Below are 15,081 nucleotides of genomic sequence, written 5' to 3'. Positions count from 1 at the left end.
ATACCTCACTCTAAGGGACAATTGCACCATGTATGGTATTTAGTTCACAGTGTTTGTGTATCATTTACCTTTGATAATGTTCTATGTTAGGTAAGGGGTTTCACAGAAACCTGAAAAGTGATTTTTGAATACATTACTTCTATAAGAAATGTAGCATTGTTATAAACTGTGTGTGTAATTGTTGAAAACCTGTGAAATTTGAAATATTTTACCCACTGATTGTTCTTTAGACATCTCATTTATTCTCATCAATATGTGTAAACAGCACACATGCCCACTGTACGAGAATGACATTAACTGAAGGGGTGATACTGGGGCTGAAAATTCCAAGAGCTGCTTTACCAAAGCCTTAGTAAATCTGGACCATAGAGTCAAATCCATACATCAATTTCTATGCTTAGGATAACAATAGGCGCAGGTGAAAAATATTGTGAGTTCACCCTCACTTTTGGATACCTGGAGACCAGGAAAAGAGGACTTTACTGTTACAAGTTGGTTTTGCTCACTCTGAAATGTTGCCTTGATTGTGATATTTCATGGGAGCAAATTTAGTTGCAGGGACAGGATTCATAATGTTCCTTGGTTTGTCCAACAGCAGATTCTGGAACCAAAACATGGTACACATTTTTGTATTAAGCAAATATTTGGCAGTAATTTGTCACCATCAAATGTGTATGCATTTAGTCCTGTCAAAGGCAGAACTGAACAATTGCAATGGTGTGACCGTGGATAGACCATCGCACACTAAATTGTGGTTACATTTATAATATGTGTAATGCATGACATTTTGTCTTGTCTTTGTTTTTCAGCATTTAAAATGATGCTGGAGACCATGATGTTTCAGAGTATCAACTCGACGACCAAGCAGGTTGCAGAATTCATCCTCTATGGTTTTCCAGGTTTCGAGCATTGGCAGCATTGGTTCTCCATTCCTTTGGCCCTTCTCCTAATTTTAGCAGTAATATGCAATGTTATTCTGATAATAACAATATACAAGGAGAATGGAAAGGGGCGACCACTCGGTCCCCCCGAACGTATGGCGGAGTGCCTCGATCCCCCCGGGAAGCCATTTTGTGGCGGGAGGCGCGTCTCGGCTGGTATGCCCGAAGCGGCGTAGCCGGGGCGCGCTTTTTCCCGCCCTAGAGTGGGCTGGCCTAGACACCGACGTAGCCAGCCCCGCCTCCGGGACGGGCAGGGGCGGGTTTACGCCCGCCCTGAAGACGGATAAAAGGAGACGCAAGGCCTGAAGACGTCCTCTTGTTCTTGTGCTCCGAAGCTGCACCTCCTCGCTACACGTGAGCTCGGGACAGAACGAAGAGCCAATTTTGAGCGTTTTGATCTTTTTCTTTGTCTTCTAGATACTTCGTCGGAGAGATGCCCAGGAAAGGCGAAAAAAGAATGACGACGGAGCAGATGGTTCGGGCACTCTTTAAAGATATGTCCGACATAAAGAAACGGTTGGCGGAGCGAGATGGGGAGGAGGGTTCGGGCCCTTCGCCGGCTGGAGGGAGACCTAAGAGGCCGAGAAAGGTTCCAGCCGGTGGGGACGTCCCGGTTCCCTCTGCCCCTCTCGAGGCGCCGACCCCAGTACCGATAGAGGGGAATCCAATCCCGGGGGTCGTCACCCCGACATCCAAGGAAGACATGCCCCCCGAGCTGGCAGCACAGCTAGCAGCATGGTTGGGGGATAGTGGTGATGGCGCCACGGCTGCCGAGGCACAGGCGCTGATAAAAGGGCTTCGTGAGAAGAAAGAGGCAGCTAGAGTGGCGGGGATAGACAAGCCGCAAGCGGCAGAAGCTGCGTCCGGGTCAGGTAAGCGGCCATTGCCGATTGCAAGGGACGAGTCAGCACCCTCTCGTAGAGAGAGATTGGGACAACATGTGCCTTTAGCTATAAAAGAAAAGATCTGGGCGGGAGAGTACGTGAATATTTTTTCCCTGCTTGTTGATCATTATGATGTGGAGCATGTGAAAAGTCAGAAGGACTTAATGCATCCGAGTGTGTGGCGCGCAAAGATGGCCGCCTTTAAGGTAAATGAGAACATTGGCAACTGGGGCAATGCATGGGGTATTTTCACATCGATTTTGGGGGAACGTAGGCCCGAGTTGCTCCCTGAGTTTCCCGTTTACCAATCACGAATTATGGGTTACTCGACAACGTATCAAGGTAACCATTGGTTTTGTTATGACAATCTGTTCAGGAAGGAAAAGGAACATAACAAGAGTTTGAGTTGGGATTGTTACGATTCGTTAACTTGGGACAAAATGAAAGAATCAGGAATGTTAAGAATGCCATTGGTCGGGAGCAATGTTGTTGATTACTCCCGCCAAAATGTGGGGACGCCCTTTCGACCGAGTACGAGCACCGACGACCAGTCGAGGCCCGCAGGCAATACAGGGAAAAAGGGTTTCTGTTTTAATTTCAACAAGGGGAAATGTACCAGGCCTCCGGGATCGTGTAAGTTCAAACATGAGTGTAGTACGTGTGGGTCGTCCCATCCTGAGTCATCGTGCAGAGCCAGAACGGGTGAGAATGGGGGTAAGGGGGGCGCCAAACAGGTCTAAGCTAGGCCGAGGGGCGCCTTTACCAACCCCGATTGATACCTTGGCAATGATTCCCTGGCTCAGCGAATACCCGGATCGTACTTCTGCCGGGGTGCTACGGAACGGTTTCACACATGGTTTCCGCATCCCGGTAGGGGACTTTCAGGGTGTAGGGACGTGCAAAAATCAACTTTCCGTTTTACAACATACATCGGTAGTGCAAGAGAAAGTTCAGAAAGAGGTTAGCCGGGGACGGGTCGCCGGCCCGTTTAGTGAACCCCCGGTACCAGGTTTCGTTTGTTCTCCGTTAGGGGTGGTCCCCAAGAAGGACCCGGGTGAGTTCCGTTTGATCCATAATCTGTCTGCTCCACAAGGTCTTTCGGTGAACGACGCAATTGATCCAGAAGTTTGTTCGGTGCGATACGCATCTTTTGATGAGGCGGTAGCCATATTGAATCGCCTGGGGCACGGGACGTTGATGGCGAAATCTGATATCGAGTCAGCGTTCCGGTTGCTCCCGGTACACCCAGACGATCAGCGTCTTTTGGGATTCGGGTTCCAGGGGTCATTTTACATGGATAGGTGTATGCCAATGGGTTGCTCTATATCATGTGCTTACTTTGAGCAATTCAGTACTTTCCTGCAATGGGTGTTCACTAAGACAACGGGTTTCCGAAATGTAATGCATTACCTTGACGACTTTCTGTTCCTTGGCCCCGCCGGTAGTCCCGAATGTGCCCAGGCTTTAGACGAATTCTGTGTGTTAATGGGTCATCTCGGCGTGCCGTTGGCACCGGGTAAAACTATGGGTCCCACGACTTGCCTCGAGTTTCTGGGGATTGAGTTGGACTCAAGGGAGGGGTGCTTCCGTTTACCAGCTAGCAAGGTGTCGAAATTCAGGGCAGCCCTCCAAGTATGTTTAACTGCATCCAAGGTTACACTGCATCAGTTGCAACAGTTAGTGGGAAAATTGAACTTTGCCTTGAGAGTGATACCAATGGCTCGCCCCTTTTCCCGCTCAATTGCCCAAGCAATGGTTGGCCTGAAGGAGGGTCATCATCGCACAAGGTTATCGACTGAGGTCCGCCAGGACATGCGGATTTGGTTAGCATTCTTGGCGGACTTCAATGGTCGAGTCGTCTGGAACAAGCCAGCCATGTCCTCCGATGAGCTTGGGCTATGGACAGATTCAGCAGGAAGCGTAGGTTTTGGCGCCATCTTCGGCACAAAATGGTCGGCACAGAAGTGGCCCCTATGGTGGCACGAGAAGGGGCTGACAAGTAACATCGCTTTCCTCAAATTATTTCCCATTCTGGTGGCCCTTAGAACCTGGCCAGAAGGGTTCAGAGATCATTCTGTTGTGTTCTGGTCCGACAATATGACCGTGGTAGAATGCATCAATAGTCAGGCAGCCCGTTGTAAATTGATTTTGAGGCTGCTCAAAGAAATTGTCTTACTGTGTATGCAACTGAACGTGGTATTCAGAGCAAAACATGTCCCTGGGGTGATGAATCAGGCCGCTGATGCACTGTCTCGTTTTCACATGCAGGCTTTCTCGGGTTTCCTTCCTTCAGCGGACCCGGAGCCGGCACCCTTCCCCGAAGCTCTCTGGTCTCTCGGTGCCCCGAACTTCGTCACCTCGTGGGAGAGAGTCTAGCACCCAGGACAAGGAAGGCATATGAAGGGGCGTTCCAGGCCTATTTAGCCTTTTTGGGGGCAGAGAGAGGGGGACTTTGGGGGCAGGAGGAGTCGGTAGTACTTTTCCTGATGTCTTTACGTAGGGCTGGGAAATCGGTGGCTACGGCCCAAAGGCATCGTGCCGCCATTTCCTTTGTTGCCAGGGCCCATGGCATCCTGGACCCAACAGCGTCTTTTACGGTACAGAAAGCGCTGCGTGGGTGGCAACGTCTAGAGGGTCGCAGAGTAGACGTGAGACGACCGATAGGTCTAGACAGGTTGTCCCAGTTGCTGGCCACACTCCCTAGCACATGCTCGTCCCCGTTCGAGACCTGTTTGTTCCGGACTGCATTTATGCTGGCATTTCACGGGGCTATGAGAGTTAGTGAGCTAGTTGCAAGGAACAAACGGGATGTGACGGGGGGCTTGTGCAGGGAGCAGGTTCAGATCAGGGGTGATGCGATGATTGTCTCCTTTCTCAGGTCCAAGACTGACCAAGATGGGAGGGGGGACTGCACGATCATTCGCAGGATCCCCGAGTCATCCATGTGTCCGGTTCAGTGCTTAGAAGATTACCTAGCACGAAGGGTGGCATCATGGGGGGGGACATTGTTGAGGCATGTAGACGCCACCCCGCTGACGAGGTTTCAGTTTCAGCGGGTGCTTGCAATGGCCATTGCCGCAGCGGGCTTGGACCCGGGTGAATTTGGGACCCATTCCTTTCGTATAGGGGCTGCCACAGAAGCTACAGCCAGGGGTCTTAATGTAGAACAAGTGAAACGTGTGGGGCGTTGGTCCTCCAATTGTTATAAGAGGTATGTGCGATTGCACATGTTGTGAAGCTGTAATCATGTACTCACGCTTCTTGTCTTTTGTTTGTTTTCAGTTGCGCAAGCCTACGCGGCAGGGCGGACTGTGCAGTTGACCCAACACCAGGCCAGCGGTCACACGTCACCGGCTGAGAGAAAGGAGGTGTGGGTCGTAGGCCACTCATACGTGAGACGGGCCGCAGACGTATTCAAAGCAGGTGATATGATTCACGTACCTGGGGAATACGGGTACAGAGTGTCCTTCTACGGAAGGGGCGGTCTCTGTATTGACCAGTTTCAGGCATTCTTTGAGGGTTTGTTAGGGCGGATGAGGTCACCGCCGTCCATAGTCATAGTACATTTGGGGGACAATGACTTAGTTACCACCGGTAGACGACTTCTCCTGGAGGCTATGCTTTCCACGGTAAGTTGGTTAGCAAGGAGAGTTCCGGGGTGTATAATTGCGTGGTCTCATATGATCCCACGAAAAGTGTGGCGGGGGGCTATCTCGATCCCTGCTTTGAATCATTCCGTTAAAAAATTAAATAACAAAGTGAGTAGGTTGTTCCGTTCCAAGACATTGCATTCGATCTCGCATAGTTGCATTAATGAGGACAGTATGTATTTGGGGGATGGTGTGCATTTGTCCAGGGTGGGCAATGAGTTACTCATAGGTGACTTCCTAGCTTGGTTAAAATCGTTAAAACATGACCTTTAGGTAGGAGTTTGGTGGGGGGTTCGGATAGCCGGTCAACTATCCGGACCTGTGGCGGTAAGGTCATGATCGGTGAGCACTAATTGGTAGATCCCTATGAGTGGGCGTCACCCAACACGGATGGGAGCGCTCGGGGGAGGTGGCCATTGGCCCCTCAATGGGGAGGCGGCCCCGTCTAAGGGCGGGTCGCCGGAAGTTAAGGAAAGGCGGTCAAGGCCCCTTCCTGTGTAGGAGGGGTTACAGCCCCCTCCTGAGGAATTTCCCGGGGCCAGGGTCATCTGCGACGGCAGATGCGGTAAGTTGTGTGGGGTGGGGGGAGGTCCACGATACCTTCTAGATACCACACACAAGTATTCGAACGACCTTTAAATGGCGTCGAGTCTTAAGTGCCCCCGACAAGTCAAGGGAAATTGTTAGTAGTTGCACTTGAGGTAAGCCTCTGTGCTGTCGCCCTTCCCAAGTGGGAGGGGTAAGTCTGGTTAGGGATCTTGACACCGGTTATGACCTTGCCGTTGGCCCTTAAACGTTAGGATGTACAATTTCAGTGTTTATAGAGAATGTTTTTGTAGGATGCTAGTTCGGCTAGGAGAACCTCTGTATTAGAGAATATGTTAAGATTAGCCAAACATCGCCATGTGATAATGAAATTGTACATAATATGAAACGTTTAATGTTTAATTTTTTGTTTTAATAAATACGGCCGCGGGAGGGTCACTCCCTCCCACATCCAAAAACTTAAAGAACTGTTTCCGGTTTCCCTCCTTTTGGGATTGTGTTGAGAGGGGGTGGCGGGTATCTCAGCCATATGGAAAGGGGCGACCAATCGGTCCCCCCGAACGTATGGCGGAGTGCCTCGATCCCCCCGGGAAGCCATTTTGTGGCGGGAGGCACGTCTCGGCTGGTATGCCCGAAGCGGCGTAGCCGGGGCGCGCTTTTTCCCGCCCTAGAGTGGGCTGGCCTAGACACCGACGTAGCCAGCCCCGCCTCCGGGACGGGCAGGGGCGGGTTTACGCCCGCCCTGAAGACGGATAAAAGGAGACGCAAGGCCTGAAGACGTCCTCTTGTTCTTGTGCTCCGAAGCTGCACCTCCTCGCTACACGTGAGCTCGGGACAGAACGAAGAGCCAATTTTGACCCACCCACCAGCCCCTGAGGACAGCAAGTTGTTGTGCAATAAAGTGAATTTTTTAAGTATGTTCTTTCTTTTTCGTTTACAGGTTGTGAAAGTATCAGTTTTGTTGTTTATCATAATAAAGTATGGTGAATATCGATTAGGTTGTTACGATTAAAAGGACTTGATGTAGTGTTGCTTTTGAGCATGCTCTTTCGGTCGTAGCGACCAATGTTTTCATAAGTTCGAATTGTCGTATTTATTTTTTGGTAGGCGGTAAGGTCATGATCGGTGAGCACTAATTGGTAGATCCCTATGAGTGGGCGTCACCCAACACGGATGGGAGCGCTCGGGGGAGGTGGCCATTGGCCCCTCAATGGGGAGGCGGCCCCGTCTAAGGGCGGGTCGCCGGAAGTTAAGGAAAGGCGGTCAAGGCCCCTTCCTGTGTAGGAGGGGTTACAGCCCCCTCCTGAGGAATTTCCCGGGGCCAGGGTCATCTGCGACGGCAGATGCGGTAAGTTGTGTGGGGTGGGGGGAGGTCCACGATACCTTCTAGATACCACACACAAGTATTCGAACGACCTTTAAATGGCGTCGAGTCTTAAGTGCCCCCGACAAGTCAAGGGAAATTGTTAGTAGTTGCACTTGAGGTAAGCCTCTGTGCTGTCGCCCTTCCCAAGTGGGAGGGGTAAGTCTGGTTAGGGATCTTGACACCGGTTATGACCTTGCCGTTGGCCCTTAAACGTTAGGATGTACAATTTCAGTGTTTATAGAGAATGTTTTTGTAGGATGCTAGTTCGGCTAGGAGAACCTCTGTATTAGAGAATATGTTAAGATTAGCCAAACATCGCCATGTGATAATGAAATTGTACATAATATGAAACGTTTAATGTTTAATTTTTTGTTTTAATAAATACGGCCGCGGGAGGGTCACTCCCTCCCACATCCAAAAACTTAAAGAACTGTTTCCGGTTTCCCTCCTTTTGGGATTGTGTTGAGAGGGGGTGGCGGGTATCTCAGCCATAAAGTCTTCATGATGCAATGTGCTACTTCCTCTGCAAGCTCTCTCTAGTGGACCTTATTTTTAGCATGGTTACATCCCCTAAAATTATAGCAATCATTTTGTTTGATGCACGCTCAATTAGCTGGACAGCATGCTTCACTCAAATGTTCTTTATCCACCTCTTTTTCCTGTTTGAGTCAGGTATTCTTGTTGCCATGGCTTTCGACCGCTACATTGCAATCTATAGTCCTCTAAGGTACAGTTCAATTCTCAATAACAAGCTAGTGGTTACATTTATGGTGGGAATCACACTGAGGTCCATCTCCTTTGCTGGTCCAGTGCCTTTGCTTGCTGCCCGGTTAAATTATTGCTCTGACTATATTATTAAATACCCCTATTGTAACAATCTGGCTGTAACAAAACTAGCCTGTGATGACATTACCTTGAATAGCAGGTACCAAATGACCATGGCAAATTCACTGCTAGGGACAGACCTGATGTTGATCTTCTTTTCTTACTGCCTGATTCTTCGTGCAGTGTTGAAGCTCAATGCTCCAGGAGCCATTATCAAGGCTTTGGGAACATGTAGCTCACACCTAATAGTTGTTTTCATTTTATATGCAATTATAGTTGTGTTAGCTATTACACATGCCTCGAAAGATGAAATGATGAACTACCAGGCAGTTGTGCTCAGTGTATTCCTTTTCAATGTGCCACCTGCCTTGAATCCTATTGTGTATGGAGTTAGAAACAAAAATATCAACTGTGGCATCAGAAAGCAATTCAGCAGTGTATGTGGTACATAAATAAAAATGTATGGAAAAACATTATCAATAAAAATATAAATCTACGAAAAACATTTGATCTAGAATATCATCTACCAATATATGATGAAAGTAGGCGTATAAGAGACAAGCATAGATATTCTTAACTCCAAACCTTAGGATTCCATAGAGCATTTAGATATGCACATATGGAGGTAAACAGTCAATATAAATACAGTAGTGCCACTGGATTACAATCTCATAGACTGAAAAATGCCTTTATGATTTGGCTATTTTGTAAATGTTTCCCTTAGTGAATAGCAAGTATTAGTACTATTTTGCATACATAAAAAGGTTTGGTGAATATGCCACTATATTTGTTATTTTTTTCCCTCAGTGGTATTTGTTTCTCCCTAAAGAAAGATAGTAAACCCATGATAAACAGTGGATATATGGGTTGTAAAATCACAATCAAACCAATAATCAATTTATTAAACAATAAAGGGTGATTTACACTGGTAAAAGTAATGCAAGAATAAGGAATACACTTTTTCCCCCTATGGAGATTGAAAGAAAATCATCTTGACATTTCCAGTTAACTCCATGGCTTACGCCCAAAGGGTATATATTTCAGGAACTTTCAATGCCTTGTGCTACTGAGTTACTTCACCCTATTCAGCAATACTTTACACTTTATTGATACATCCATGCAGTGTTCAGTTCATTAACCTCTGACAACTGTTCTCTATATTGATTACATAGGTATAGATATGACAGACTTGGTATAACAAAAAGAAACTGATTAGATTAGCTGAACTAGGTGTATCAATCATCAATTTAGCAAAAATAAACATATTGGGATACACTCTCTCACTAAAGTCTTGATTGCTAATGTGTCACAAATAAGATGGCTACATAAAGCACTCTGTCAGAATTTCCTAGTTTCAGTTATCTTTCCTAAACCCCAAGGCCCAGATGTATCAAACTTTCACTCAAAGCAATGCAACAAGACACCTTGCTGCGCTGTGTGAAAGGATGAAGCATCAAACACAATGGGGTTTCCCTGTGGCCCTCAGAACCTGTGTATTCAATGTTATAGCCTAAAAAGAGTTCTGTTGGGTGTCACAATTTTTTTTGTGTGAACAATAGGTGCTAAAATGTCACACCTATATGAGTAGTCATCGTATGTACTCTAATAGGCAGGGAGAATGTGTTCCTATATTGATCATTATTCAACATCCTCACAGTTCACTTAAAAAACAGCACATAACACCTATATAAACAACACACACCACCAGTTATGATTATTTAGTATATTTTAAGTAATATATATAAATATTATGCACAAGTGTTTTATTCAATACAGCTGTCAAAAAACACAAAAATAAATAAAATGTTGTGACTTAGGGTCCGATTACGAGTTTGGTGGTCCCTAAGACAACCAAACCCATAGAGGCGGTGTAGCAACCACTGCACCGTTGGTCCAACTGCCATATTCCAAGTTTGGCAGTTGGATCATCTCAGGATGCCCACAGCCACTGGGGATCATAGATCCCCCCGAACCTGCACACCTTCAGGAAGAACCTCAAGACCTGGCTCTTCAACTGAGCCGGGGCTGCCCAACTCCTCCCCCCAGCCCCTTGGGATCCTCACTGGTGAGTAACGCGCTTTATAAGCCCCTGAATTATTGATTGATTGATGGTGGTGCAGTGGTCAGAGGGCGTAATATGCTGGCAGTGCTGATACAGCACCACCGAATATATAACGAGTTACCTCACTGCAACCCTACCATGGCAGTGAGCATCGTCTTGCAAAGGTTTGCAGTGAGGCAACTCAGGAGGTCCATACAGGACTTCCTTGTGCCTCTGTGCATGGGAGTGCATGCAGGGGGGAACATGTTGTATCCTCCTGTATTTTTGCATGTTCACTGATGGAATATAGATGCTAAAAACATCAATGTAAAAAAGACTTATCAAAAAATATATAGAATGCAAAAATATCGAGACCCTATACTTAAACATGTGAGTACAAAAATATAGATTCAAAAATATCAACATTAAAAATATAGATGTAAAAAAATATTGATTACAAAATATAAATGATATAAAATAATATATATATAAAATATTAATATGATTTTTAACAAAAGAAATTACATTTAATATACATTTTAACTAAATATAAAAAATTAACTTAATTTTAAAAAAATATAAACACGCAAACATAATAATATAAACACGCAAACATAATAATATATGCATATACATATATTTACTTAAAAATGATTTACCAACTATTTCTTTATTTAACCCTTTCCTTGCTGCTGTCGGCCATTGGACGACCGCAGCACTACCTCCCCATTGCTGCCGTCGGCCAATGGCCGACGTGGCCCCGCCCTCGCACAGAAACGCCCGCACCGCGGCGGAATTACCGCCGCGGTTAACGGGTTAAATTTTTAACTCTTAAATTATATAAAAATATATACATATATCAATAATTTAAAATAAAAAAATATATAATTAATTAAATCAGTAAACTATAAAAACAAAATTAAACTCAGGTATTTCCCTGACTAGAAGTGCATGCCTATGCAGTGCCCCCTTTCTCTTTCTTATCGCCTTAACTGCTGCAGTTATTTCGGCGCAATGCAGGCGTTCTATTAGGTGGGTGGGACTCCGTCGGCCTTGGCTGACAGCAGCACTAGGGAGCACTAGGAAGGAGCATGGAACGGGTTAAATGACAAAGCAAATCTCCTGGGCTGCCTTTCACGTGGTGCAGGAAGACTTTGCTTTATGAATAAACCTTGGGGAGTTATAAATGTGTTTAATGTTCCAACCATGTAACATCATTTCAATTAATACAGTCTATTACTTGATTTTTAGAAATCACTTGGGGGCCCGGAAAAAAGTATTCCTTGTAATTGTTGATGTATTTAATACAGAGTTCATGGTAAAAATTGGAAAGGTGAGCAATTAGTGCCCTGTGTGATTTCTTTTTAAGCATTAAACATGATACAGGTTTACCACTCACTGTATAATCCTCTTTCAATCTCACAGTGAACCTCAGTAGGATTTCCCTTTGTTCAATTTTGGACATACTTGTGGATCCATTTGTGGACTCCATCCTGGCTTGGAGGAGTTATTTTCCATTGAATAGCATGGCATTTAGGTTAGTTACTCTCATCGTCTTCCCTTTTGGTTTGGTTTTTTAAAATCCTTCATTTTAACACAGCACACACGATTCCAATGTGCAGAATTATCTCCCCATACAGACTGTTTACATGCCTCTGGTCCTGTGGAAACAAGGATGCTCTATTTAATAATAGGAGGTCATTTAGTTAACACCTTCGCTGCTAGGTGTTTTCCCCTCCTGTGCTGGAAAGAGTGATTTTGCACCTTTCATGACGAGCTCAGCTCGTCATCAGCACAGCTCAACCGTGCATCATGACGAGCTGAGCTCGTCATCAGCATGGAAAGGGTTAAACAATTAGAAAATAATCAAATGACAGGGAAAAGATACTCTATAATTCATAGCTTGCCATAATGTTTATAGGCCGATGGCCCATTTAAAAATGCATGAATATCAATCAATCAATCAATCAATCACTCAAAGACATTTCTAGAGCGCACTACATACCCGTAGGGTCTCAAGGCGCTGGGGGTAGGGGGGGTGCCGCTACTGCTTGAACAGCCAGGTCTTCAGCTTCTTCCTGAAGGAGAGGTGATCTTGGGTCAGGTGCAGGTCGGTCGGGAGGGAGTTCCAGGTCTTGGCGGCCAGGTAGGAGAAGGACCTTCCTCCTGTAGTCGCTCTTCGGATGCGGGGGACCGTGGCGAGGGCGTGGTTGGCTGAACGGAGGTGGCGTTTGGGAGCGTAGAAGTTGATTCGGCTGTTGAGGTAGCTCGGGCCTTGGTCGTGTAGGGCTTTGTGTGCGTGGGTGAGGAGGCGGAAGGTGATTCTTTTGTTGACGGGGAGCCAGTGTAGGTCTCTCAGATGTCCGGAGATGTGGCTGGTTCGTGGGATGTCGAGGATGAGTCTGGCTGAGGCGTTCTGGATCCGCTGGAGTCTCTTCTGGAGCTTGGCGGTGGTACCGGCGTAGAGGGCGTTGCCGTAGTCCAGTCTGCTAGTGACGAGGGCCTGGGTGACGGTCTTCCTGGTCTCGGTGGGGATCCACCAGAAGATCTTCCGTAGCATGCGTAGGATGTTGAAGCACGCCGAGGAGACGTTGTTGACTTGTCTGGTCATGGAGAGGGAGGAGTCCAGGATGAAGCCCAGGTTGCGTGCATGGTCTGCCGGTTTGGGTGCTGTGCCCAGGGCGGGAGGCCACCAGGAGGCGTCCCAGGCGGAGGGTGAAGAGCCCAGGATGAGGACCTCCGTCTTGTCTGAGTTCAGTTTCAGGCGGCTGGTCGTCATCCACTCGGCTACCTCTTTCATCCCTTTGTGCAGGTTGGCTCTTGCGGCGGCGGGGTCGTTGGTCAGGGAGAGGATCAGCTGGGTGTCGTCGGCGTAGGAGATTATGCTGAGGTTGTGTTGGCGTGCGATGGCCGCGAGGGGGCTCATGTAGACGTTGAAGAGGGTGGGGCTCAGCGAGGATCCTTGGGGGACGCCGCAGATGACTTCGGTGGCCTCTGACTTGTACGGTGGTAGGCGGACTCTCTGTGTTCCTCCGTCGAGGAAGGATATGATCCATTCCAGAGCCTTGTCCTGGATTCCGACGTTGCTGAGGCGCTGTACTAGGGTGCGGTGGCAGACAGTGTCGAATGTCGCGGAGAGGTCTAGGAGGATGAGGGCCGCTGTTTCTCTGTTGTCCATCAGGGCTCGGATGTCATCGGTGGCGGCGATGAGGGCGGTCTCGGTGCTGTGGTTGGCTCGGAAGCCAGACTGTGAGGGGTCGAGGGATCCATTCGTCTTGAGGAAGGCGGCCAGCTGCTTGTTGACGGTCTTCTCGATGACTTTGGCTGGAAACGGGAGGAGCGAGATGGGGCGGTAGTTCTTGAGTTCGGTGGGGTCCGCTGTGGGTTTCTTGAGTAGAGAGCTGAGTTCGGCGTGCTTCCAGCTCTCGGGGAAGGTGGCGGTGTCGAAGGATGTGTTGATGATGTCTCACAGGTGGGGTGCGATGACAGCGTCGGCCTTGTTGAAGACGTGGTGAGGGCAGGGGTTGGTCGGCGATCCGGAGTGGATGGAGTTCATCGTGCGGATGGTGTCTTCGGTGCTGATCGGGGTCCAGGCGTGGAGGGTGGTGGTGGGGGGTGGTTGTTCGGTCGTGGTGTGCGTTGGTTGGTTGTTGAAGCTGTTGTGTATGTCCGCGATCTTGTTGTGGAAGTATGAGGCGAGGGAGTTGCAGAGGTCTTGCGATGGGGTGATGTCGTTGTTTCCTGCGCTGGGGTTGGATAGCTCTTTCACGATGTTGAAGAGTTCCTTGCAGTTGTGTGCGTTGTTGTCCAGCCGGTCCTTGATTGCAGTTTTCTTGGCGGCGCGGATCAGCTGGTGGTGCTTCCGGGTGGCAAGCTTGAAGGAGGTCCTGTTGTCCGGTGTAGGTTCCCTTCTCCAGACTTTCTCGAGGGCTCAGCAGTTCTTCTTGGAGCTCTTGAGTTCGTCGGTGAACCATGGGGCTTTCTTGCTGCCGGGTCTGCTGGGCGGGGTCCTCAGCGGGGCGAGCTCGTCCGCGCAGTTGCTGATCCACTTTGTGAGGTTGTCGGCGGCCTGGCTGGGGTTCGCTGAGCTGGCAGGAGGGTGCTGGCTCAGGGAGGTGGCGAGCTGGTCGGCTGTGATCTTGTTCCAGCTTCTGCGGGCAGCCTGTTGCTGGTGGTGGTGGGTCGTCGTTCTTTTGAAGGTGAAGTGGACGCAGCTGTGGTCCGTCCATTGAAGCTCTGTGGCGTGGCTGAAGTCGATGTCTGTGCAGGAAGAGAAGACTGCGTCGAGTGTGTGTCCGGCGAGGTGGGTGGGGGTGGACACCAGCTGCTTGAGTCCAAGATTGGCGAGGTTGTCGAGCAGGGTGCTGGTGTTGCGGTCGTTGTTGTTCTCCAGGTGGAAGTTGAGGTCCCCCAGGAGGATGTAGTCAGCGGAGGGGAGGGCATGCGGGCTGACGAAGTCGGCGATGTCCTCGCTGAATTGGGTGCGTGGTCCCGGAGGTCGGTAGATCAGGGTGCCTCTGAGAGTGGTCTTCGGGTCGGTGTGGATCTGGAAATGCAGGTGTTCGGCAGTGGTCAGGGTGTTGTCGGTGCTGGTCGTGAGACGGATGGTGTTCCTGTGGATGATGGCGATGCCTCCTCCCATCTGGTTGGTGGTGCGTTCCCTCCGGGTGATCTTGTAGCCCTCTGGGATGGCGATGGCGATGTCGGGAGCTGAAGAGGCGTTCATCCAAGTCTCCGTGAGGAAGGCAACGTCCGGGGCTGTGGCGTCTAGGAGGTTCCAGAGTTCGATGGCGTGTCTGTGGACGGAGCGGGTGTTGAGCAGGATGCA

At 48.6% G+C, this 15,081-nt stretch overlaps 1 protein-coding gene across 1 annotated transcript; it reads left to right on the top strand.

The window, feature by feature from the left end:
* Positions 1 to 835: 835 nt before the first annotated feature.
* On the top strand, positions 836 to 8,664 carry LOC147693412 (olfactory receptor 56A4-like). Its single transcript, XM_086935974.1, has 2 exons — positions 836 to 1,001; positions 7,880 to 8,664. Exons 1-2 carry the CDS (start codon positions 836 to 838, stop codon positions 8,662 to 8,664), a joined length of 951 nt encoding a protein of 316 aa, XP_086792100.1.
* Positions 8,665 to 15,081: the final 6,417 nt, after the last annotated feature.

The sequence above is a fragment of the Lissotriton vulgaris genome, chromosome 8 (genome assembly GCF_964263255.1).
Source record: "Lissotriton vulgaris chromosome 8, aLisVul1.2, whole genome shotgun sequence".
Lineage (NCBI taxonomy): Eukaryota > Metazoa > Chordata > Amphibia > Caudata > Salamandridae > Lissotriton > Lissotriton vulgaris.
This window is presented reverse-complemented; position numbering and strand designations above follow the sequence as displayed.

Bases quoted from the DNA above. Each gene is read 5' to 3' on its own strand.
- LOC147693412 (XM_086935974.1), top strand. From the start codon at position 836: ATGTTTCAGAGTATCAACTCGACGACCAAGCAGGTTGCAGAATTCATC. The intron at 1,002-7,879 runs ATGGAAAGGGGC...TATCTCAGCCAT, and splicing joins AATAACAATATACAAGGAGA to AAAGTCTTCATGATGCAATG.